At 47.3% G+C, this 24256-nt stretch overlaps 2 protein-coding genes across 2 annotated transcripts in view; both read left to right on the top strand.

Moving 5' to 3' along the window:
• Ttll13 (tubulin tyrosine ligase like 13) overlaps positions 1 to 15861 on the top strand; it is a 33189-nt gene extending 17328 nt beyond the window's left edge. Inside the window, exons 2-15 of the mRNA XM_052714558.1 lie at positions 495 to 762; positions 1421 to 1461; positions 2938 to 3056; positions 5107 to 5237; positions 5635 to 5791; positions 6179 to 6322; positions 6669 to 6754; positions 7075 to 7306; positions 7891 to 8075; positions 11574 to 11759; positions 13193 to 13373; positions 13661 to 13840; positions 14411 to 14729; positions 15107 to 15861. Coding sequence (XP_052570518.1) covers positions 495 to 762; positions 1421 to 1461; positions 2938 to 3056; positions 5107 to 5237; positions 5635 to 5791; positions 6179 to 6322; positions 6669 to 6754; positions 7075 to 7306; positions 7891 to 8075; positions 11574 to 11759; positions 13193 to 13373; positions 13661 to 13840; positions 14411 to 14729; positions 15107 to 15366 — 2489 coding nt within the window. The 3' untranslated portion in view covers positions 15367 to 15861. The remainder of the gene's footprint in view (positions 1 to 494; positions 763 to 1420; positions 1462 to 2937; positions 3057 to 5106; positions 5238 to 5634; positions 5792 to 6178; positions 6323 to 6668; positions 6755 to 7074; positions 7307 to 7890; positions 8076 to 11573; positions 11760 to 13192; positions 13374 to 13660; positions 13841 to 14410; positions 14730 to 15106) is intronic.
• A 406-nt stretch (positions 15862 to 16267) lies between these two features.
• On the top strand, positions 16268 to 22688 carry Ngrn (neugrin, neurite outgrowth associated). Its single transcript, XM_052714554.1, has 3 exons — positions 16268 to 16487; positions 16877 to 16987; positions 21729 to 22688. Exons 1-3 carry the CDS (start codon positions 16324 to 16326, stop codon positions 22303 to 22305), a joined length of 852 nt encoding a protein of 283 aa, XP_052570514.1. The 5' UTR covers positions 16268 to 16323; the 3' UTR covers positions 22306 to 22688.
• Positions 22689 to 24256: the final 1568 nt, after the last annotated feature.

The raw sequence follows: 24256 nt of genomic DNA, 5'->3' as shown, positions 1-24256 counted from the left end.
GTGTCTGCCGTGGGTTTCCTTTCCTCTATCCGAGCCCAAAGGGTATCAGCCATCAGATGCCCGACCCCGACGTGTTCACATAGGGAAACTGAATCCTGGCTCGGGGAAAGGGCCGGCCCGAGAACCTTTGATCACCTGTATTTTAAAGCAAAGAATCATCTAGTTCCGTCAGCCACCTCTCTTCCCATTCAGGAAACAAAACAGCTGCGATCATGGCTTCTGCCAGCTCTGTTCTGCATGCACTGCAGTGTTTTGAATGATCCAGGGTAATCCTGGATGATGATGGGGTCTTTTAGTTAAGGACTTTACATCCTATCAACATCCCATGCTCTCCCCATAGCCCTCTACTTGGAAACAACCTAGTCTACAGTAGAATTGGTCTGAAAGGGCAACATTTCCTTATAGCTCCATAAAAGGTCTCTGGGTGAATTCCTGCAGGACTTCCTGGGCCTGGAAGGAGGTCTGATACTTCATTCCCATCCTTTTCCCCTTAGAATCTAAGAGGATGGAGCCTAGTACCTGTAAGACCAGTGAATCTGAGGAAGACTATGTTGAGGAAGAAGAATCTGAGGAAGAGTGTGTTAGAGAGGAAGCGACCACCCCCAACTCTTCCCAGCAGGCACTTGCAAAGGCTGACTATAAAGAGTTTGAGAATGGGGTTACCTTATCTGTTGTGGCCAAGAAAATCCCAAAGAAAATCCTAAGTGTAACAGACACAGATGATTTGGAAGCTGGGAGGAGAAAGAGGAAGCGGAAACGGAGGTAACTTTTCCCTAGATCCCCACAGATCTGGCTCTAGAGAGTCAGCCCTTCGGCCTCACATCGCCATTTGGTAGAGGAGAACGATGAGATCTAAGCTTTTCACATTAGCCTTTGGGAGAGGAGAGGAGAGCCAGGTTGTGGTGCACGTCCATCAATAATCCCAGCAATAGGAAGGCTGAGACAAAAGAATTACTATGTATTCCAGGCCAGTTTGGGACCCTGATTCAAAAACCATATAACAATGGGATGATGGGATGGCTCAATTGGGGAAGAGAGTTTGGTGCACAGCACGAAGGCTTGAGTTTGAATCCCCAATGCTCACACACACACACAAACCAGTCATGGTGGCATATGCCTTTGATCCCAGCACTCAGGGGCAGGCTGATCGCTGAGTTCCAGGCCAGCCAGGGCTACACAGAGAAACCCCCTCTTGAAAATCCAAAAAGAAAGAAAGGCTGCTGCGACAGAAAAAAAAGATCAGAGCCATTGGGTCTGCCCAGCTTGGAATTGTAGCATGTTGGTTTGGTATGTAAGATACTTCTAGAGAAAATGAATTTGATTATAAATTCCTTAGCTATTTCTTTACCTGGGCTCCTGGCTGCCTGGAGCCTGTCCTTCCCTCCTGCTCTGCCTGATTTCTGTTCTTCCTTCATTTCAGACCCCTGGCCATCAATCTGACCAACTGCAAGTATGAGAGTGGTAAGCACTGGGCTCATCACTCACAGACGTGTGTGCAAGAGGGACTATTGTTGTTCTTCCTGGGACAGAACCACAGCCATTCTCCCAGCCCCTGGCTCCTGCCTAGGTTACCTACTGCCTACACTGAGGTCCCCAGGCTGAGCTCCTGGCAGCGGAGATGTCCATATTTCAGCTAGTCTCACTGGTAGGGAAGGCATCTCCAGTTAGCTGGCAAAAAGAAACAAACAAAAAAAACCACAAGCCAGGCACTTGGGAGGCAGAGGCAGGCAGATCTCTATGAGTTCCAGCTAGCCTGGCCTACATAGTGAGTTGACAGCCAAGGCTACATAGTGAGACCCTGGGGGGGAAAAAAACTAAAAAATAAATAATGATAATCATTTAAAGGGGGGGCTAATATAACTCATTGATAGAATACTTGTCTAACATGCATGAAGCCTTGGGTTTGATCCTCAGCACCCCATTAAACTGGTCCTGGTAGCTTCTGCCAGCATTTAGAAGATGGAGTCAAAAGGATCAGAAGTTCAAGGTAATCCTTAGTTACATAGCCAGACAAGACAAAGAGTCTGTGGGAGTGTCACCATTGCCCTACCCTTCGAATGAGGAACAGAAGGAAAAGTTAAAACTGCTTTTGGGACTGGAGAGATAGCTCATTATATACATGCACTTGTCAACAAGGCTGAGAACCCAAGTTCAATTTTGGGGACCCACATGGCAGAGGGAGACCCCTGCAAATTATCTTCTGACCTCCACATGCATGATCTGACACACATGTGCCCACCTACACATACATGATTAAAAATAATGAAAATCTTTTTTTTTGCTTTTTGTTTTTGTTTTTTTCTAGATAGGGTTTTCTTTGTGTAACCCTGGCTGTCCTGGAACTCACTCTGTAGACCAAGCTTGTCTTGAACTCCCAGAGATCCACCTGCCTCTACATCCTGAGCGATAGGATTAAAGGTGTGCACCACCACTGCCCAGCAAAATAATGAATATCTTAAAGAGCAAACAAACAAAATCCCAGCTATTTTTTGAAAGGTTGAGAATTTAGCTCAATGGGTAGGTTTAATCTCCAACACCACAAAAACCAAAAAACCATGTTTTTCCTGAGAGGCTCTCAATGGGCGTAACAATGAAAAGTCATAGCCCAGCTAGGTCAAGGTTTTCATCTGTCTCCTCCTCTCCCTACTGACATCTGTACAAAGAGCCACTCAGAGTCTTAGATGCCAGTGTGCTCCGACTGAGGGTTAGCTGTATATCCAAACAGTCCTGACCCAGAGCAGCAGAGTCTAGCTCTTGTTTTCTCCGCTAGCCTCATGAACTTGAGATTGCAGCCTGGTCACTATGAGGCTGAGCTAAGAACCACATGCCTTTACAATCTGCTCTCTGGTCAGGCCCGCTCCTTCCTCGGCCCAGCTAGAGTCCCGGGGCTCGTGGCTGGTGCCCAGGCTGGCAGCATTACTCTTCCTGTCTCTGCAGTGCGCCGGGCAGCCCAAATGTGTGGCCTGAAGGAAGTGGGGGAGGATGAAGAGTGGACTGTGTACTGGACAGACTGCTCTGTCTCACTGGAACGAGTCATGGACATGAAGAGGTTTCAGGTACCAATGTCCTGGCCCAACATCCAAAATGAGCATTCCCACCCTGGCTGCCCTGACACGGGGACATTGCCTCTTTCCATTGCTGTGCCTTATACAGACAGGGAGGCCACCCCCAGGTCTTCTGCTCCAATAAAAATATTCTCCTCTTGGCTCTCTGGAGCTTCTGTTACCTGAAGTAAGTGTTGGGTGGGGACGTCCCTGTCACATTATTTGTTCTGACTGGTGGCTTCTGACTAGCCCGCCTGCCTCATTGAGAGCAGGTGTGCCCGTCTTGGGGCGAGGCCTAGAAAGCTGCTTCAGGGCTAATAGCAGAAGGCTAGGGATTTGGCTCAGTGCTCTGTGGTAGAATGCTTGCCTAGTATGCAAAAGGCACCGAGTTCAATTGCCAGGATCTAAAAAAAAAAGGGGGGGGGGCGCTAATGATAGGCCAGATGGATGGTTTATTATCTAAGCAGCTTAGCATCACACATCTACCAAGAGAGTGTGGAAGAGCCAAGTGTGCTGAGAGGTAGCGTGGAAGAGCCAAAGGTGGTAATATACACAGTGATCCCAGCACTTGGGGGTGGAGACGAGGAACAGGAGGAGCTCAAGGCCATCCTACATAAGACCCAGCCTCAAAAAAGAAACACACACACACACACACACACACACACACACACACACACACACCCACACCCGACAGAGAAGGGGGGCAGGAGAGAGAGCCAGCCAACAATCGTATGCATGGGGCTGGGCATGGTATGGTGGTACAGGACAGTAATCCCAGCAGTCAGCAAGCTGAGTCAAGAGGATGAGGTATTTGAGGCTATCTATCCTGGGCTGTCTATCAAGACCCTGGCTCAAAACAACAAAAAGCAAGACAGTGTGTCATCGTGTCTGGTGAAGTCATGTGTGGCTTAATGATGAGGATACGCGTGTAAAGAGTGGGTTGGTAGGCGATTTCCTCGAGGGAACACCGGAAGTGCAGTAAACACTTGTCTGTCGCTAGGTGATGAGGTTTTTCTAGGACCGCCATTTGGTCTGTGCTTTGTCCTTACCTGAAATGTTGCTATGCAGTACGTGACTAATTAAAAAGGGTTTGTAGGCTTCTCTAGGGGAATCGAGAAAGGGAGCCCAGGACACTGTAACTTGTCCTAACCTAGTCTTAAGGGGGAAGCTTGGAGGGAGTAACGGCTCTAAATGCTGGAGAAGCTGCAAAGAAGGGCTATTATGCATGGAGCAGCTGTCAGATGGGGATCACTAGTTACCAGCTTTACCAAGGGATTCCTATGTATCAGCCAGATACTGTTAGGTGTTTTTATATTGCTTCTTCATTAAAACCTTAGCATGCCCGAGTGGCAGAGAGCGGTATGTTAAAAAGAGGACAGGAAGGCTCCGAACACAGAGTTCACACAGCTAGTGACTATGGGAGGCAGCTGGATGCGCTCTGCTGTCTCATGCTTCTGCCTTCCATCCCTGCAGGGTAGACCAGCTAAGGGCCCCAGCAGACCCCCTCTCGTGCCGTGTGGTCTCTGGATGCTGTGGCATGCGTTCCCTACAGTCCTTTTGGTTTCCTTTTCTCCTCTGTGTCTTCATGGAAATGCGTTTCTTATTATTTCTTTGTGTTATTGTGTATCATTCTTCTTTTAAAAGTGTGTGTGTGTGTGTGTGTGTGTGTGTGTGTGTGTGTGTGTGTGTGTGTGTTGCTGAGAACTGAACCTAGGACCTCATGCCCACTGGTCAAACACTCCATCACTGAGCCTTATCTTGGTGGACCAAGGATGTGAGACCGGTGGCTGGAGAGCACAAGGTCCTGGCTAATCTCCCCTTTTCTAGCTGTCCTCTCCTTTCTCAGCCTCACTGTAAATGTGTACTGGGGAGAGGCCATGGAGTGACTTCCCACCTGCCTTATGGAAGCTTCCTGTTTCACCCTTGCTGACTAGATACAGCACCATCCTCCCCTGGGACTTCCTTTCCTTTCCAGTCCCTTTCTATGGCTCCGTGGGATGCCCAGTTCCTAGGAACTGCCACGTGCTACGGGGGGCAGTATAACCAACTGACTCTGTTTCAGAAAATCAACCACTTCCCTGGCATGACAGAAATCTGCCGCAAAGATCTGCTGGCTCGGAACCTCAACCGCATGCAGAAGCTCTACCCTACCGAGTACAACATCTTCCCACGAACCTGGTGTCTCCCTGCAGAGTGAGTGAGCCGAGATCCTGGGGGCAGGGTAAGGAGTCACTCTCTGTGCTCTTGTGACCCAGACGTGTTTAAGAGGGTTGGAACTGGACCAAGAAAGATTCAGCTGACCGGGCGGTGGTGGCGCTCGCCTTTAATCCCAGTACTCGGGAGGCAAAGGCAGGTGGATTTCTGTAAGTTTGAGGCCAGCCTGGTCTACATAGCAAGTACAGGCTAGCCAGGGCTACAGAGAGAGACTGTCTCAAAAAAAGAAAAAAATTCAGCTGGCCAAAGCAGAAGTGGGTCCAAGGCTAAGTGCTCCAAGAAGAGCCTGGAAATAGATAACAAGAAGATGGCCATGGGGGTCCCAGGACAGTCAGGATGCACAGAAACCCTTTGACCAGCCTCTCTCTGCATGTAGCTATGGGGACTTCCAGGCCTACGGTCGTCAGCGGAAAACCCGCACTTATATCTGCAAGCCAGATAGCGGCTGTCAGGGGCGTGGCATCTTTATCACCAGAACCCCTAAGGAAATCAAGCCAGGAGAGCATATGATCTGCCAGCAGTACATCACCAAGGTGAAGGCCACCTCGGAACCCCCAGGCCTCTCCCCACACTGGGATGCCTTATCCCTTGTACATCAGGGCAGAAGTCAATTATAGGCTCGTGCCCTCTCTGCTGTCCTTATTATCTTACAGACTATAGCCATTGTTCAGAGCTAGCTAGCCTTGGTTTGACTCACAGCTTTCCCGTATCCCAGACATATGATCTTGGGCAGTTATCTGGCCCTTTCCTTGGCAATATTTCCTCACTGTTAAATAAGAATAACAACAGTTACTGCTTTATATGATTATTGTGAGGATTCAATGTGTTATATAGTGGAAGCACCTGTAATAACCATATATTGCATGTAATAAGCACTTTAGAAGTTCATTAGTATTCCCTCTGGGTTTGCGTGCTCTTAGCCCTTCCTCATTGATGGCTTCAAGTTTGACATGCGAATCTATGTTCTGATCACTTCCTGTGACCCTCTCCGGATCTTCATGTATGAGGAAGGCCTGGCCCGTTTTGCCACCATGCCGTATGTGGAACCTAGCCATAACAACCTGGTGAGGAGGCAGGGTGGCCCCCTCTTCTCCTTCATTGCTATGAGTGCCTTGGTTCTAGGGACAAGCGTGGTAGGAAAAATTGCCATTGCCAGCCATGACCAAGGAAGGGAGCCAGTGAGAGTCATAGCACCTGGGGGAGCCCTTGCTGGGTGGTGACCAAGGAAAGGTTCTGTCTGAAGTTACCCAGCCCAGCCTCTTTCCCAGGATCATACAGGACAGTCCCTGGTGAAGAGGGCCAGGTGATGAGCAATTTTGAGGCAGAGCAGCGGGTAATAAGAAGGCACCCCAGGGCTGGAGAGGCCACACAGAGGCAGTGTGAGCCGATATAGGGCCATTCACTTCACAGGAGGATGTGTGTATGCACCTGACCAACTATGCGATCAATAAACACAATGAGAACTTTGTCCGGGATGATGCTGTGGGCAGTAAGAGGTATCCCCTATTCTGTTTTCCCTTGCTTCCTCTGCCTTTAGTCCCACAGTCTCAGGGGCCCATGAAACCCAACTGGCTCTTGGGAAGCTGATTTCTCAGGAGTCTCTGATTTTTGAAGACCCTAGTCCTGTGTCTGAGCTCCAAGTGCAGACTCAACCACCTAGGGCCCTAGTAACTAATCCCAGCCCCCAGCTGCTAGCAGTCCTTTGAAGCCCAGGGTCCCAAACACGGAATTGGGGTTAACGTCAGGGAGCCTCCTGCCTGCAGCCAGGCCCTGCTGGCATGGAAATCGGTCTTCCTCTGAGCACTGGGCCTCATAGGAAGCTGTCGACACTCAATGCCTGGCTGCGAGAGCACAGCTATGACCCCCGAGAGCTGTGGGGGGACATCGAGGACATCATCATCAAAACCATCATCTCAGCCCACTCTGTTCTTCGCCACAACTACCGAACCTGTTTCCCCCAATATCTGTGTGGAGGTACATGTGCCTGCTTTGAGATCCTGGGTTTTGACATCTTACTGGACCACAAGCTCAAACCCTGGCTTCTAGAGGTAAGACTTCTCTCCTCAACTTGCCAAGGCCAAAGTCAGAGGCCTTACCCTGGGAGGAGTGTACTTACATGGTAGAATAGGGAGGATGGGGAGGTAGAAGTCTCAGGGTGGGCAAGAGCCAGGTGAAAGCATAAGATTTTCTCATTTGCCAAGACAAACACTGGTGGTCTTTGCCCTCTACAATAGTAATTCAGACTGGGCATGTCTGTAATCTCAGTGCTGGGGAAGCGGAAGAAGGAGGATTATGATTTCAGAATGAGCCTCAGCTACATAGTGAATCTGTGGCTAGCCTGGATTCTATGAAACCCAGTCTCCAAAACCCAGGGAAAGCAAGCAAGCAAGCAACATAGCAATCCATGTTCAGGACTCCCCAGTGCTCCTTGAGTGAGTCTAGCCCTTCAGGATCCTGTATAGGCAGTCAAGTTGTCTGGTTTTCTCTCACTAGCCCGTAGATGGATCAGATCTCTCCTCAGGTGTTGGCTCAGGCCACAGGAGGGAGCTGTTTCTCCCCAGACTAGACCTGCAACAGACCAACCCCTGCTCAGGTGGTCTAGGAAAGAGACAATAAGGACTCCTCTTGGCAGGTAAACCACTCCCCAAGCTTCACCACAGACTCTCGCCTGGATCGAGAGGTGAAAGATGCACTTCTCTGTGATGCCATGAACCTTGTCAACCTCCGGGGCTGTGACAAAAAGAAGGTGATCGAAGAGGACAAGCGTCGAGTCAAGGAGCGGCTTTTCCCATGCCACCAACAGCCACGAGAAGCCAGGTGTGTCCGGTATCTAATAGATATTTGTTTACTTGAAACAGGTCTCTGCCTGGCCTGGGACTAGATATGTAGACCAGGTTGGTCTCAAACTCACAGAGATCTACCGGCCTCTGCCTCCCAGTTGCTGGGATTAAAGGTGTGCATCACTATGTCCAGTTTATTTATTTTTAAGTTAAGATAGCACATGTTTAGTGTGTGTGTGTGTGTGTGTGTGTGTGTGTGTGTGTGTGTGTGTGTGTGTGTTTCTGTACTGGGCCATGCCAGACCTGTGGTCAGAGGACAACATGTGGTAGTTGGTTCTCTCCTTCTACCATGTTGGAGCATGGGAATTGAACTCAGGTCCTTAGGCTTGGCAGCAAGTATCATTATCCACTGACCCACCCTGCAGGTCCTGGTAGGTGTTTAGTTGTGCAACTTAACTTCTTTGTTATTACTTTCCTGAGAGAAGGAGCTGATTAGCTGAAAAAAATTTTTTGCATAGATAATACACTACATATTGTAGAGACATATTTTTAAAAAATACATTGAGTAGTCTTTTTCATGCCCCTCTCCTGCAGTGAATCAGTTTTCAGCTGACTCATGTTACTATTGTATATTTATATTTGTACAAGCATTTAAAAGTCTAGATGAGCCGGGCGGTGGTGGTGCACGCCTTTAATCCCAGCACTCAGGAGGCGGATCTTTGTGAGTTCGAGGCCAGCCTGGTCTATAGAGCGAGATGCAGGACAAGAACCAAAACTACATGGAGAAACCTTGTCTCAAAAAACAAAAAAATAAAAAATAAAATAAAATAAAAATAAAAGTCTAGATGTGGGGCTGGAGAGATGCCTGAGCGGTTAAGAGCACTGGCTGCCATTCCAAAGGACCTAGGTTCAATTCCCAGCACCCACATGGTGGCTTGAAATCATCTGTAACTCCAGTCCTAGGGGGTCTGACCCCCTCCTTTGTGGGCACTGCACATACATGGTGCACAGTCATACAGGCAGGCAAAACATCCTCACGTGTAAAAATAAATATTAAGAAAGTCTGAATGTATTTATACAAAATCCTTTCTCCTGGTATCCCCAGACTGTTAAATAAGTCACACTCTGTAGCTTTCTTCACTAGGCACATAAGGAACTGTATGTTGTGTGATCAGCTGGTTGGGGCTGTTTAGTTCTGACACTTATTATTATTATTATTATTATTATTATTATTATTATTATTATTATTATTATTTGGTTTTTTGAGACAGGGTTTCTCTGTGTAGCTTTGCGCCTTTCCTGGATCTCGCTCTGTAGACCAAGCTGGCCTCGAACTCACAGAGATCCGCCTGGCTCTGCCTCCCGAGTGCTGGGATTAAAGGCGTATGCCACCACCGCCCGGCCTGACACTTATTTTTTGACACATGTTCTTGCTATATAAAGTAGCCCAGTAGCCCAGGCAGGCCTTGAACTAGTGATATACCATAACTCCCAGTTTTGTTTTTTACTATTTTTATTTATTTTCAGAATTTCATAGATGCATATGGTGTATTTTGGTCAAATTCACCGCCCCCCCCCCAACCTGTAACTTCTCCAGATCCGACATCGTCACTTTTTGTCTTGTTTTGTTTTTAATAACCCACTGAGTAGTCTGGTTTGTGTTGTCTGTGTACTCAGTGGAGTGGGGCTGTCCACCGGAGTGTGGTCTGCACACCAGGAGGCACACTCTCACAGAAAACCAACTATCTCTCCTCCTGGAAGACATCAGCTGTCAATAGTTCCTCCTCCAGAGATGGGGCTCCTGAGCCCCTCCCCCTGCACTGGAATGTTGACTGTATTGACTTGGTGCGGATACTATGCAGGTACCCACAGCCGCTGCGAGCTCCTGAGAGCGAGCATCTGTTCCGTTAGGTCCAGAAGATACTTCATTTGCTCCAGTCCTCTCTGTCCTCTGGCTCTATGATCTTTCCATCCCCTCTTCCACAAAGGTGCCTGAGCCTTGCAGGGTGGGCAGGCTGCTCTGCTTTGTATCAAAGCTTATCTAGAAACCAATTCCTGAAAATCCTTGTAATAATGACATCCAGGAAACAGCTCAGTTGTATATTAAATTGAGTTATTCTTTATCACCCACTATTTTCACTATAAAATAGTTTACAATAGGTTATAATAGGTTGCTAATACTCAAATTATAATTTGTTAATGAGACATAAAATTGAATTGAATTAATCTGGAGAATAACATTGTTTTTCTCTGTTTGCATTTTGATATACAGAGGCAAAGTGTATTCGATTCCTCGAAATAGCATTAGGGACTGGCACATAGCAGCCACTCAGATATTTGTGTGGTGAATGGGGGTGAAGGATAATTTGTAAGCACCCTGAATAATCCCAAGAGATGGGGTGGCACATCTGAATGACTCATGTCTGTCAGTGGGAAAATGTGTGGAAAATACTGGACTAAAGAAACAAAGGAATCCTGGTATCATGGTGTAGGACTGGAATTCCAGCACTTAGGAGGTAGAAGCAGGAGGGTCATAAGATCAAGACCAGCTTGAGCCACTTAGCAAGCTCTTGTCTCAGGCAAATGGACAAACAAATGTTAAAACTACAAGAGTTTTTTCTTTTTTTACAGTCTAGGAATGAATTGTGTGCCTCACAGCAGTGAGCATGAGGCTGGCTGCCTGGCCTTGATCTCACTAAGAAGCTGAGGCTGGATTTGCACTCTAGCTCCTCTGCCTTCCCACTGTTAGGATTATAAGCCTGTGGCACATCTACTTTAATCTTTTTCATATATATATATATATATATATTATATATACACTCGTATATATATGAAATATATATATATGTGTATATATATATATATATATACATATATATATATATATTTGGTTTTTCAAGACAGAGTTTCTCTGTGTAGTTTTGGTGCCTGTCCTGGATCGTGCTCTGTAGACCAGGCTGGCCTCAAACTCACAGAGATCTGCCTGCCCCTGTCTCCCGAGTGCTGGGATTAAAGGCGTTGCCACCACCGCCTGGCTTTCTTTTACATTTTCTATATCGAATTGGTATTACTCTTTTTCTTTTTCTTTTTTTTTTGTTTTTTTTTTTTTGAGACAGAGTTTCTCTCTGTAGTCTTGGTGCCTGTCCTGGATCTCGCTCTGTAGATCAGGCTAGCCTCAAACTCACAGAGATCTGCCTGGCTCTGCCTCCAGAGTGCTGGGATTAAAGGCGTGCGCCATCACCTCCCGGCCTGGTATTACTCTTATAATCAGGAGCCCAAAAGACTGTGGTAACTAGATTGGTTGTTTATGAATAGATCACTCTGAACTTAGGATGAGATCAAAATTCTGGAAACCACACCTAATTTGATGATTGCATGGTGGGGCTAGCCATGAGCTTGGATGCTTCCCTACAGAGGCAGGGGTCAGGGAGACCTGGCAGCCCGTGGGAGGTTCTGAAAGCCTTAGCCAGTATTCTTTTCCCTCCGGAACATTCTCACAGCCTTCCTCTGACTTCCCTAAGCTTGGTTTCTATAGGCGAGAACAGATCGAGTCATCCCAGGCTGCCATGCAGGACCAGGAACGATATGAAGATTCCCACCTAGGGGGCTACCGGCGGATCTACCCTGGGCCTGACTCAGAGAAATATGCACCCTTCTTCAAGCACAACGGCTCCCTCTTCCAGGAGACTGCTGCCTCCAAGGCCAGAGAGGAGTGTGCCAGGTACCTTGGCTGCATTTTCCTCTGTCCAGGTGGGTTCGGGGCAAATCCTGAAGTTGAATTGCTCCCTAGCAGGGGAAGAGGAAGACGCCACCTACTTGAGAAAGGAGAAATAGAGAAAAAATTCTAACAGGTTCTCCTCTGTGTCCAGGCACACGCAAGCATGCCTTCACTTGAACGTATGATGTGTATGTATGCAATGTATGTGTGCACATTATGCATGTGGAAGCCAGAGGACAGCCTTGGGTGTTGTTCCCGAGCTGCTCACCTTGTTTGTGCATTTTGTTTGTTTGTTTGCAGGGGTTGGATTTTTGTTTTTTTGAGACAGGGTTTCTCTGTGTAATGTTGGTGCCTGTCCTGGATCTTGCTCTGTAGACCAGGTAGACTAGGCTGGCCTTGAACTCACAGAGATCTGCCTGGCTCTGCCTCCTGAGTGCTGGGATTAAAGGCGTGCATGACTACTGCCCGGCTTGCGTTTGTGCATTTTTAAATATGTAAGAATTACATTGACTTATTTTCCTGTGTGTGTATACACAGCGCACATGTGGAAGTCAGGAGTCATTGTCTCTTTCCGCCATGTGGGTTCCAGTGATGAACTCCGCTTGGTGGTAAGCACCTCTACCAACCAGCTGAGCCATCTTGCCAGCTCCACTTTGTTTTTATTCTGTATTGTGATTATTATTTTTTAGAGTCTTGTATTTTTGAAATGGGTCTCAATATACAGCTTTGGCTGGCCGGGAACTTGCTGTATAGATGAGGCTGGCCTCAAATGCGTAGAGATCTGCCTGCCTGTGCTTCCCAAATGCTGGGACTGAGAGTGTGTACCACTATGTCTGGGCCACTTGATTTTTTGAGTCTCTCATTGGCCTAAAACTCACCAAGTAGGCTAGGCTAGCTGGCCAGCAGGAGTCCCAGGGACCTGCCTATTTTTGCCTTCCCGGTACTGAGATACAAGCATGTGCTACCATATCTGGCCTTTTTTTAAAAAAACAAAAAACAAAAAACAAAAACCACAGGTTCTGACGCTTGAACTCAGGTCATGCTTTCAGGTCAAGGACTTTACTGCCTGAGCTATCATCCCAGTCCACTAACAGATTCTTTTTTTTTTTTTCTTTTTCTTTTTTTTGAGACAGGGTTTCTCTCTATAGCTTTGGAGCCTGTCCTAGAACTCACTCTGTAGCCCAGGCTGGTCTCGAACTCACAGAGATCCGCCTGCCTCTGCCTCCTGAGTGCTGGGATTAAAGGCGTGCGCCACCACCGCCCGGCACAGATTCTGGATGAGTCTTTCCTTTAGTGTGTTTGCTGTGCTCTCCCTCGTTCCTTCTCCTCAGCTCCAACACTGCATCATGATTTCCTTTGATTAGCCCATCCTGTTTCCCCTCGCCCCTTCTCCCCGCACAGTCTCTCCCGTGTCTGAAACGGCTGTGTCTTGTCAGGCAGCAACTGGAAGAGATTCGCCTCAAGCAGGAACAGCAGGAGAACCCAGGCACCAAGAAGCGAAGGGAGAACAAGGACCAGAACCAGGGTGAATCAGCTGGGGAGAAAAGCCGATCCCGAGCAGGAACACGGGGCCTTGTCACCAGCTTGGCTTATAGAAACCGGAACCGGGAGAAAGAGGTGTCAGGGGCTGCGGCTCTTCTCATTTCACATGAAACTAAATGGGGACCAGTAGAGAAGGGACTCCCTGCTGTCCTGTCCTCTCCTTGCTCGAGAGAGACGAGTCTCTAACTAGTAAATTGAATCTGACCTTCTGGACCAGAAGGTGAGAGAACAGACAGCTGAGGGAACCTCACAGTGAGATCCGGGGAGGGAAGGCAGTAGAGTGGAGCAGGGGGCCTGAAGCCATCCTTGCTGATGGTTCGAGCCTCATCTTGGACATCCTTTATCTCTCCTGTGCCTTGTAGCTGCTACCAGCACACCTGGACACCATGCAGCCTCAGGACATTGTGGAAGAGGAAGAGCTTGAGCGGATGAAGCTCCTGTTACAAAGAGAGAATCTCATCCGAAGCCTGGGTATTGTAGAGCAGCTCACTCGCATGCTGTACCCCAGCCACCGGGGCCACAGAAAGCTTCATGAGTATCGGGTGAGGGTCCCTGAGAAGCCTCTCACAAAGCCAGGGAACAAGGGCTGTGATGCCAGCACATGGTGGTGGTTACACCAAAGGAGGTTTATGTGATGGTATCTGTCACTGGAGCCTGGGAGAGGGTCTGTTGCTTCCATGATGTCTGTTCCCAGGATCCCTTGGGTTTGGTATTGCAAGCCAGCAAAGTGCAGCTCCCAACTTTCTCAATGGCAAGAGACTTGCTCTCTCTATTCCTGTTTCACAGCAACTCACAACTCATGACTGACAAATAACAAGGCCACCACCATGCTCAGTGGCTTCTGTGTAATCGCCCTAGCATTGCCAATAACCTGGCTCTAATGGGAGCTAAGTAAACAGTCTTGGGCCAACAAAACAGCTGCCGTTTTCACTATTCCCTGGGCTAGTAATGAACCTGTTGGGCCCTCTGTTTTTGTTGAACCCCCAAAGAATAACTAGTTAAACAGTGGCTATGGCCTAGAAGAGATTGTTCTATTTTTCAGTTGCATATTTCTTCCAACACTCTATCCAGCCTCACAAGAAATATGATAAGGGGCTGCTCTTCTCCTCTAGCCTAGATTTCACCAGGACGGGCTGGGCAGTCAAGAACTGCAACCTGTGAACTTGGTCCCACTGGTGTTCCTGAGAGGGGCTGCCTCAGAACAGGTCCCTCCTCATTTCCTGCAACCACTTCGGCCCCACGAATTGATCCCCAGGATCTTAGGGCCACTATCAAGCATGAATCCCGAAATTGCACAGCATTCTCGGTGCCATCTGCAGCCCAAGAACTTCAACTGGATAGGAGATCCAGCAGCCATTGGCCACTGTTCATTGTCAATGAAGAAATCTGGGAAGCACTATTTTTCCAGCTCTAGAGTCAGGCTCACTGGCCGTAAGTATACAAAACTAGCTTTGGTCACTTTTGACTGGTGTAAATTCCCAGTGGCAAATATTACAGCTGGGATGATCCCAAGATATAAAGTGGCACTCCTGATAGTGTAGTAATGGGGGAAGGCAGTGGACCCATTTATTTACTTCCTTCTGTCTAGTGACCCTGGTGATAGACATGGCAGAAACAGTCCCAGCCCTCAATAAAGGTTAACAGGGAAATGGACATATAAACAGACTAATAAAATACGTGTGGTAAAGATGCTGGAGGGAAGCATGGGATGCCATTCTTCTGTGTAATTGGACCACAGTTGGGAAAGAGGTGAGAACATCTCTTCCATGAGTACCACAACTTAGTGGGAATCCATGTTTCTACTGCAGAAGGTCAAGCCAGCAGAAGGCTAGAAGCCATAAACCGAGCCCTGTCAGGATCAGTGCCACCCACTTTAACCCCAAAGCAGGGCTATCTTCTGCAGCCCGAAAGACAGGGAAGTGACTCATGGACTGAATGCTGCACCTTGCCCTCCATGGTAAACTCTGAACACAGAGGAGCAAAGGCTGGGAATCTCACACTATGCCCTGCCTCTGCACCAGTGCTGCATCATTCCAGCCCACTCCTCAACGTCATCCAACACAGGTAAAAGAAGGGAAGCCCAGCACTCAAGTAAAAGAGCAAATGGCCTTCAATCATTGCTAATTGAAAGACTGCCACCAAGTTCCAGTTTGAAAAGCTCTGGCCAGGACCTTTGTTTGCAAAAGGCAAAACACAGACACCAAGAATTCTTCACCATTCTAAGATTCTTTGGTAAAGATCAAAAAGATCGGTAAAGACTAGAAGATGAAGAGCTAAGGCCAGCATGTATGCATCTCTGCTCATCAAGCCTTAGGCTGGGTTTACCGCTAAGCGATGGGTCTGAACCCTGGTTGTGGCCTGTGGCTGGAGGTCATTGGGCAACAAGGAGTTCCTTTCCGAGTGGAGTCAAATGCCCAAGGTACGGTGTAGTCGCCATCAGAAGATTGCTGAGGGTTCGCCCTTCCTGCCACAGTGGCAGAATCAGGCAGGCCTGGGCAGCCTGTGCCAGAGGGGCGGCTCTGGGCAATGAACCCGTCTTTTTATTAAAGTTTATGTCATTTTCCAGGCGCGTCCTGTGCCTCCTTTCGATCCTCGCGTCTGAGGCAAGCTCTTCTCACTCACAGTTACAATAGGGAAGCCCAGCGTGGTGGTTCAGGCCTGTCATCCCAGTTACTTGGGAAGCTGAGACAAGAAGATGAACTCAAGGCTAGGACAAGTCAGACAGTCAGAAAAAACGCTTGTTTTTTTTTTTTTTTTTTTTTTTTTTTTAATGGCTACGGAGATAGCTCAGTGGCAGAAGCTTGCCTAGCATGTACGAGGACCCGGCTTGGCTCCCCAGCACCGCAAAAACAAAATAAGCAGAAAAGGATGGGTAACGAGACAGTGGAAGGGCAGCCTCCGCCTATTTGGTAAACTGAAGGCTCATGATCCCGCCCCACTTCCGGCTCCCATTCTGCTTCCGGGTCCGCCCTCCCGCTTCCGGTGCTTTCCGGCTGCGAGCTGCGGAGGGCCGTCTCGGGTCGCCATGGCACTCACCCTGAGCCTCTTGTTCGGCCGTCGTGTCCGCGCCGCTGCTGCTCGCTGTGGGTTCGCGACCCAGGGCGTGGCGGGCCTGGGCCCCGTGAGCCGCGAGCCGGACCCCGATTCCGACTGGGAGCCGGAGGAGCGGGCGCTCCAGGAGGTGGAGAGGTACCGGCTCCTTGGCGGGCCCTCAGCCTGCAGCTAGGCCTCCCGCCCCCCAGCCTCGGGCGTCCTGCCGCCGCGTCCGCAGAGGCTCTAGTGTCTTCTCGCCCGTGGCCGAGGGCGCAGGGGCAAGGGGTCAGCTCCCTGGGGACCCCAGGTCCCCTCGCTAGTGACGTGTGTCATCACCCGTCTGAAGAGTTCGGCATGCTCACGGTCAGGTGTTGTAGGGGTGAGGTTTCCGGGGCGGTGTACAGAGTGCTTTAAGCCTGGCACGCATGGCCGGGCTGCCTTTGTGAGCACACAAGAGGGCTGGGCTCTCCGTGAATTAGTCCGAGACTCTTTAAACACCCATCTTGCTTCCACGCATGGCCTCTGCCATTGGTTCTTTCCCCTAGCGCTCTGAAACGACAGAAAAAGGCAATGCGATTCCAGAAAATTCGAAGGCAGATGGAGGCTCCAGGTGCCCCACCCAGAACATTGACGTGGGAAGCCATTGAGCAGATACGGTAAGACATTGTTTTCACAATGGGGTTTACTTTTTGAGCGTTTTGATTTTGTCGCCTTAATAGAAAACGCCATAAGGACCTTCCTAAACCTGTCCAGATTTTTGTTTGTTTGTTTTTGTTTTGCGGTGCTGGGATCAACACAGGACCTCGCTTATGGTCCGCCAACGGCATTACCTCGGAACCATATCCCCAGCTTGGGGTTAGTATGTTACCATTACGAACAATTGGTGGTTTTGGGGTTTTGTTTTTTTTTTTGTAAAAATATTAATATTTATAGAGGCCCTTAACATCTGAATAGGACGTGATGTTCTCCTGAGATCATGAAATGGAATTTTCTGTGGTTGTGTGCATTGTTTCTGGAAGAGAACTGTAACTTAGAATTATTGGAAGGAACATGCAGCCCAGGCTGGCCTCCAGTACACTGTAGCCAAGGACAGTCTTGAACTCCTTGTCCTCCTGAGTGCTATATGTGAGACTGAGATTACAGGTATGTGCCAACTCATCTGGATTTTTTTTTGGACAGGACTACTATTAGACCGGGGTAGCCTGGAATTCTCGGCAGTCCACCTGCCTCAGCCTCCCAAGTGCTGGGATTACATTGTGTGTGAGCCACCATTGTTGCTTGAAAGGGGTCTTAAAAGTATATATTTTTTCTTTTTTTTTTAAGTGTTAAGGTCTGTTTTCTCTTTTAGGAGCTGGGGGAGATCAGTTGGTAACTTGTCTAGCAAGTGTTTTGGGGACTTGAATTTGGTTCCCCATACTCATGGAAAAAGCATGATGTGGTGGCATGTGCTCGTAATTGTAATTCCAGCAGTGGTGAAATGGGAAGCAGAGACAAGGCATACCCCTGGGCTGGAAGGCCAGTTAGTCTAGCCTCCATGGGAAAGTTGCGGGCCAGTGAGAGACCCTGTCTCATAAGGATAGAAGGTGTCAGAGGACCAACATTAGAGATTGTCCTCTGAACTCTGTACACCCTCTACCCATGGCCACACACTCAATATTTTTCTTAAATCCTATTAGCTGGGTTTGGCCTATGTACAGCTGTGTAGGCAGAGTTTTCCTGTCCTGTCCACCTGCTCCAAAATAACTGGCAGCTGCTTCCCAAATAACTGACTTGGAGACTTAATATAAATTATAAATGCTCAGCCAATAGTTCGGGCTTGTTACAAACTAGCTCTCACAACATAACCCATTTCTATTAATCTGTATGTTGCCTTGAGGTTCGTGGCTTTTACCTCTATCCAATTTTGTGTGTCTGACTTGTTCTCCTGGCTGATGGCTCCTCTGACTCTGCCCTTACTCATTCTCAGTTTGGCTTTCCCACCTAAAAACTATCCTGTTCAGCTATTGGCCAGTCAGCTTGTTTATTAAACCAATCATGACATATAGTCACACAGTGTACAGAAGGATTATTTCACAGCACAACTGTAATCCCACTATTGAGGAGTGGGACAGAGGCAGGTGGATCTCTGAAAGCCCCTGTGATGTACATACTGAGTTTGAGGGCAGCCAGGGCCACATAATGAGTCAAAACCAAACATATTTTGAGAAAGACCCAGGCTGGTCTCGAATGTGTTATGTAATTGAGAATGACCTTTTTTTTTTTCGAGACAGGGTTTCTCTGTGTAGCTTTGCGCCTTTCCTGGAACTCACTCTGTAGTCCAGGCTGGCCTCGAACTCACAGAAATCTGCCTGCCTCTGCCTCCTGAGTGCTGGGAATAAAGGCGTGCACCACCACCGCCCGGCTGACTTTTACTTTCTGATTCTTGTGCCTACACTTCCTGAGTTCTGGGATGACAGATGTCCACGACCACATCTGGTTTATGAAGTGCTCAGGATTGAATTTGGGGCTTCATGTATGCTAACCAAACCTCTGCCAACTGAATTATGTCTTAAAATCCCCCTTTTTTGCTTTTTGTAAGGTTTTTGTTTTTTCATCTGTTTGGTTTTGCTTTTCTTTTTGAGATAGTCTTCAGATTCACTATGTAGTTCAGGCTAGCTTGAAACTCAGGATCCTCCTGCCTTGCCCTCTCTTCAATCCTGGGATTACAGATGGGTGCTGTTATCCCTACCTCTACTCCACCTGTAATATGGTGTGCATATTGAGAATTATTTCTACTTATTTGTTTGTTTTTTGTTGTTTTGGTTTTTTTCCCCCAGAAACAGGGTTTCTCTGTGTAACAATCCTGGCTGTTCTGGAACTCACTCTGTAGACCAGGCTGGCCTAGAACTCAGAGATCCACCTGCCTCTGCCTCCTGAGTGCTGGGACTAAAGATGTGTGCCACCACCATCTGGCAGTTTTTAATTTTTTTTTAAGATTTATTTATTATGTATACAGCATGTATGACTGCAGGTCAGAAGAGGGCACCAGATCTCATTACAGATGGTTGTGAGCCACTATGTGGTTGCTGGGAATTGAACTCAGGACCTCTGGAAGAGCAGGCAGTGCTCTTAACCTCTGAGCCATCTCTCCAGCCCCCAGTTTTTAGTTTCTTAAATCACAAGCTGCATACTATAAATTCTGTTCCAATCTTTTCTTTTTACACTGTGTACTTTTGCTTTTTCCGTTTTAGGAGTGAGCTCCTGGGCTGAGGTGGAGCTCAGAGCATTTACCTAGTAAGCATGAGGCCCTGGGTCAGTCCCAAGAACCACCACCTTCCCCTCCTGTCCTGGAAAAAAAGCACCGCTTAATTCTTTATAGGTCCTCAGTGGGCCATAGTTTATCTTCCCTGTCTTCTGTGATAGGTGTTCAAATGCTTTCTGTTCTTCCCTTACAAAGAGTTCTCCATGTTGGGGGGGAGGGAAGAAGTGGGGTGGTGGCTGTTCTCTGTGAGTTCCAGGACCGCCTGGTCTACAGAACAAGTTCAAGGATAGCCAGGGCTATACAGAGAAACCCTGTCTCCAAAAAAATTAAAAGTGTTCTCTTTGTATATGTAGTGTGCAGCATATCTACTGGAAATAAGGCATTTGCATTATGATAAATATTGCTAAGTAGCCCTATATTGACTATATACCCTTTTCCATTTCTGTGAGAAAGACTCAAATTAATTAACAAAGAGAATTCTGTAGAGCTGGTCAAGACTTTGTACTTTCTCCTGGATACCCAGGAAACTGTACTATTCCCCGTCCCCAAGGTTCTGGGAATCCTATTCAGAGCCTCAAACATGCTGGGTAAGTACTCTGCCACTGAGGTATAGATAGACAGCCCTCTACACTTTGTCTCTCTCTCTCTCTTTTTCCTTTGGAGACAAGGTCTGACTATGTAGCCCTTGTTGGCCTCAGACTCACAGAGAGCTGCTTGCTTCTGCTTCCTGAGCACTGGGATTAAAGATAAGTGCCACCATTCCTGGCCTTTCTACCACTTTGGATGATAGCCTTTTTTTTTTTTTTTTTTTTTTTTAAATATCTATTATGTATACAGTGCTCTCTCTGCATGTATCCCTACAGACCAGAAGAGGGCACAAGATCTCATTACAGATGGTTGTGTGCTACCATGTGGTTGCTGGGATTTGAACTCAGGACCTCTGGAAGAACAGCCAGTGCTTCTAACCTCTGAGCCGTCTCTCCAGCCCTGGATAATAGCTTTAACCAACCTTCCAGCTTTCTCCGTGTATGCTCCTCCTTGCCTGTAGTCAGTAAATGTCCTTTAGCTTCAACAGAAAGCCAGGTTATGAAGTGAAATCTGGCAGCCTCCGGTTCTTGCCCTTTCCTGCCCATTATCTTGCTGATGACAGTACGCTGTCAGTTTTCCTGATGCAGAGTTTCAGGTTTCCCATGCTGCCCGCTTCACAGGCAGTATCTTGTTTGCCCTTGTGTTTTTCCCAGCTTATTCTTCCTTACCCTTTTAGATCATCTCTATCTTGGACTCCTCAGGCATTCCTGGGTCAGACTGCCAAGTGGTGGAATTGCCTATCCCACTCTCCCTCTGGGTGCACTAACTGCATCTTTTGCATTATTATTTTGCATTATTGTTACGTTGTGGTATATTGTAGATGTAACGGTTTTATTAAATAAGAAACACAGAGCCAAATGCAGAGTTAAAAGCCCAAGAGGTCAGAGCAGTAGCTAAGAGCTGAGACTTAAAACTACATTCTTACCCTTCGCTGCTGTCCTTCCCCTCAGAAAGAGACCTACTTCCTGTGTATCTGTCATTTTATTGACTTTCTGTTCTGCCTTCTCATTGGTTGTAAACCCAATCACACGACCTCCTCACTGCCTGTCTATACAGACCTCCAGGTCTTCTGTGGTTGGTATTGAGATTAAAGGCATGTGTCTCCATGTTGGTGGTGTCCTTGAACACACAGAGATCTGCCTGTCATGTGATCAGGATTTAGGGCATGTGCTACAACTGCCAGACTTATGCTATGGCTTGCTATTAGCTCTGACCCCCAGGTAACTTTATTTATTAACATACAAATAAAATCACATTTCAGCACAAATAAAATATCACCGTATCTACCACTAACCTGTATAATCTTGGAAGTGAAGGCCAGTCCTACATTATCAGGACCTAACTAACATCTCTATCAGTAGATAGCAGTTGGTAGCTATTGGTTGATGTGAGCTGTCCTGTGGCCAGGCGTTGCTGTTTGTACACAGGTACAGAATTAATCGGCACAGTCTAAGGACCGAATTGGAGTTTTTCCCAAGCTCTCTTTTTACTTGTCATTAGCATTATCACTTTAGCTCTTCTCATAGAGACTTACTCTCAATTTGAAAAACTGCTGTTTTTCTCCATAGGTATTTACATAAGGAGTTTGCAGAGTCCTGGTCAGTTCCCAGGTTAGCAGAAGGCTTTGATGTCAGCACCGATGTTATCAGAAGGGTTTTAAAAAGTAAGTTTGTATCCACTTTGGAGCAGAAGCGGAAACAGGATCAGAAGGTCTTGAAAAAAGCTGGTTTTCCCCGTGTGGTTTCTGGAGACGCCTTGAAGCCGCTCAGTGCAGGCCATTCTCCATCTGGCCCGCTGCTGCTGCCAGGGGATAAAGGCTCTTCTAAAAGTCAGCCTCACAGCACAGCTTTGCAAGTGGGAGGGTCAGACACTCACAACACAGGTGCACAGAGGAGACAGGAAGAGAGGAATAAAAGAGTCCAAGGCTTGGAAGAAAGCTTGGTGCCCACCACTGCAGCCGTGGAGCATCACAGAGAGCTTCAGAAAGACACCACCAGAAGAGCTGACAACGACAGATGGCCAGGTGTTGAGAAGCTGGAGGAGGTGAAGGCTGGGGAGCCAGGTGACCAGAACTTCAGCAGCAGAGTAGTACAGAGGGGGCGCGAGTTCTTTGACAGCAATGGGAACTTCCTCTACAGAATTTGAACTTGACCTGGCCTTTGGAGAGTCTTTGACACAGCTGGGCAAGTAGATTTGAACTTGCCAGCATTTCTGCATGAGGGGCCACTTTGGAAGAAGAATTGAGGCTAGGATGTGGGTGGAGGAGCTATTTGACTAGAGTCAGATTTCCTGGAGTAAGCCTCACTGAATCCCTGTGGATCTAAATACTCATTCATCCTTTTTGCTTGGTCTCTGTTGAGAACAAGTGTGACCATGTGATGTGTCATGACTTTCTTTGTGTGTTATTGTGTTGGGAGGAAATAGAAAGCTTGCCTCCTGACCTCATTTCCTTGATCACAACACTGACTGTTCTTGAACTGCTTAATCATTTGGGTTCCTTATGTGAAATAAAGTAAAACGGAACAGTTTGTTGCTTGGTGCTCTCTGGGGTAGGATTTAAAATTTGAAGATTAGATTTTTGTATGTGTGCCACAGTGTACATGCAAATGTCATAAGACAGCTTGTAGTAACTGGTTTTCTCTTTCCACCGTGTCTGTCCTGGAAATGTAACTTAGGTTGGCAGCAAGAACCTGTACCTGCTAAGCCATGCTACCAGCTCCCACAGCAACCAAACCTTGGACATCTTTGAATTGCTGGGATTCTGAAAACGATTTGGGAATGGGAACCAACAGAGCAGTTTTGAAACAAAGCTGTTAAACTTTTAATGGTTAGAGGCTTTGAGTCCCTAACATAGTCTCCCCAACTATCTGCTAAACTGGATTTGATATCCCAGTTGATGCTAGCTTTTCCTAAAGATGTTGTGGGTATGTATCCAGGAACTCAGCCCCTGTACAATTGAACAGACCCTAATATGGCTGCTGATAAATGGCAGTTTTGGGGCTTGAACCCAAGCCTCCTTTAAAATTCTAGTAATACAGTGCTATGTGGGGCAATTCCTGGTGGTTTTAGGAGTTAACACTAAAAAAAATTATAATAGAAAAATGAGAACGTCCGCAACAATCCAGTGCCATTTTTCACCTCTGCCTCATTTTAACCCCTTGTCAGTAACATTGGTACTCCCAATTATGTTGTCACAACATGGACATCCCAACTTGACACTTCTATTAGTCTAGCTATCTGAAATGTTGATAACAGTCATTATAATATTGACTGCTGTCTTTTGTTGTCTGAAATAGGGTCTTACTAGCCCAGGCTGCCCTAAAACGGTAATCCTTTTTTTCTCAGCCTTGGAAGTGCTGGGACTACAGGCTTCTGATGTCACTTCCCTGGAGGCCTCCCCAGCCACCGGATCTTAAGCAGCTCTGTTAGGTGTTCTATGTTGCATCAGCCAGTCAAAGGAGAGGCACCCTGGAATGTAATTTAGGCTCTCTGGCAACGGGGAGAAACAGTTTCTGAGAACCCGAACCTCTGTTCAGAAGCATATTTATTGGCTGTACACAAAAGTGTTTAGGATAACAAGAAGTTCCTCGTGTCAAAAGCCCCTTTGATTCATTCTATATGTTACCTGAAGAAAATCATCACCCCTCACAACCTTTAGTCCTATTGTGTGCTGTTTGCAGTACCCAATAATACCAGACCTCCAAGTGTGCCTGGATAGTCTTGTGACCAAAGATAGGCAACAGATGGATCACCCCTTCAGAAAAATAACTAAATCATAGAAAACAATCACTGTTCTTTACATGATTTCTTCAAGGTCCAGATACCTTCAACAAACACTAATACATGAAACTGTCACTCTAGATACAGTGAGAAACAACTATTAGATTTTATGTTTATGCTAGATACAGTGACTGCCAGATTCCCACTACATCGCTCTCTTCAAGTTCTGACCCTACCCTTACTTTCTGTAGTTCAAGAAATTCTGTCATCCTTCACCTTCCCTCATTTTGAATGAAGACCCCACAAAGGCAAGAGACCCCATGTGTTTATCACTGTTCCCAACTACTACTAGATTGGTTAAGTAGAGGTAACTGAA

This window comes from Peromyscus californicus, unplaced genomic scaffold, assembly GCF_007827085.1.
Source record: "Peromyscus californicus insignis strain IS unplaced genomic scaffold, ASM782708v3 Scaffold_4__1_contigs__length_199733344, whole genome shotgun sequence".
Lineage (NCBI taxonomy): Eukaryota > Metazoa > Chordata > Mammalia > Rodentia > Cricetidae > Peromyscus > Peromyscus californicus.
This window is presented reverse-complemented; position numbering and strand designations above follow the sequence as displayed.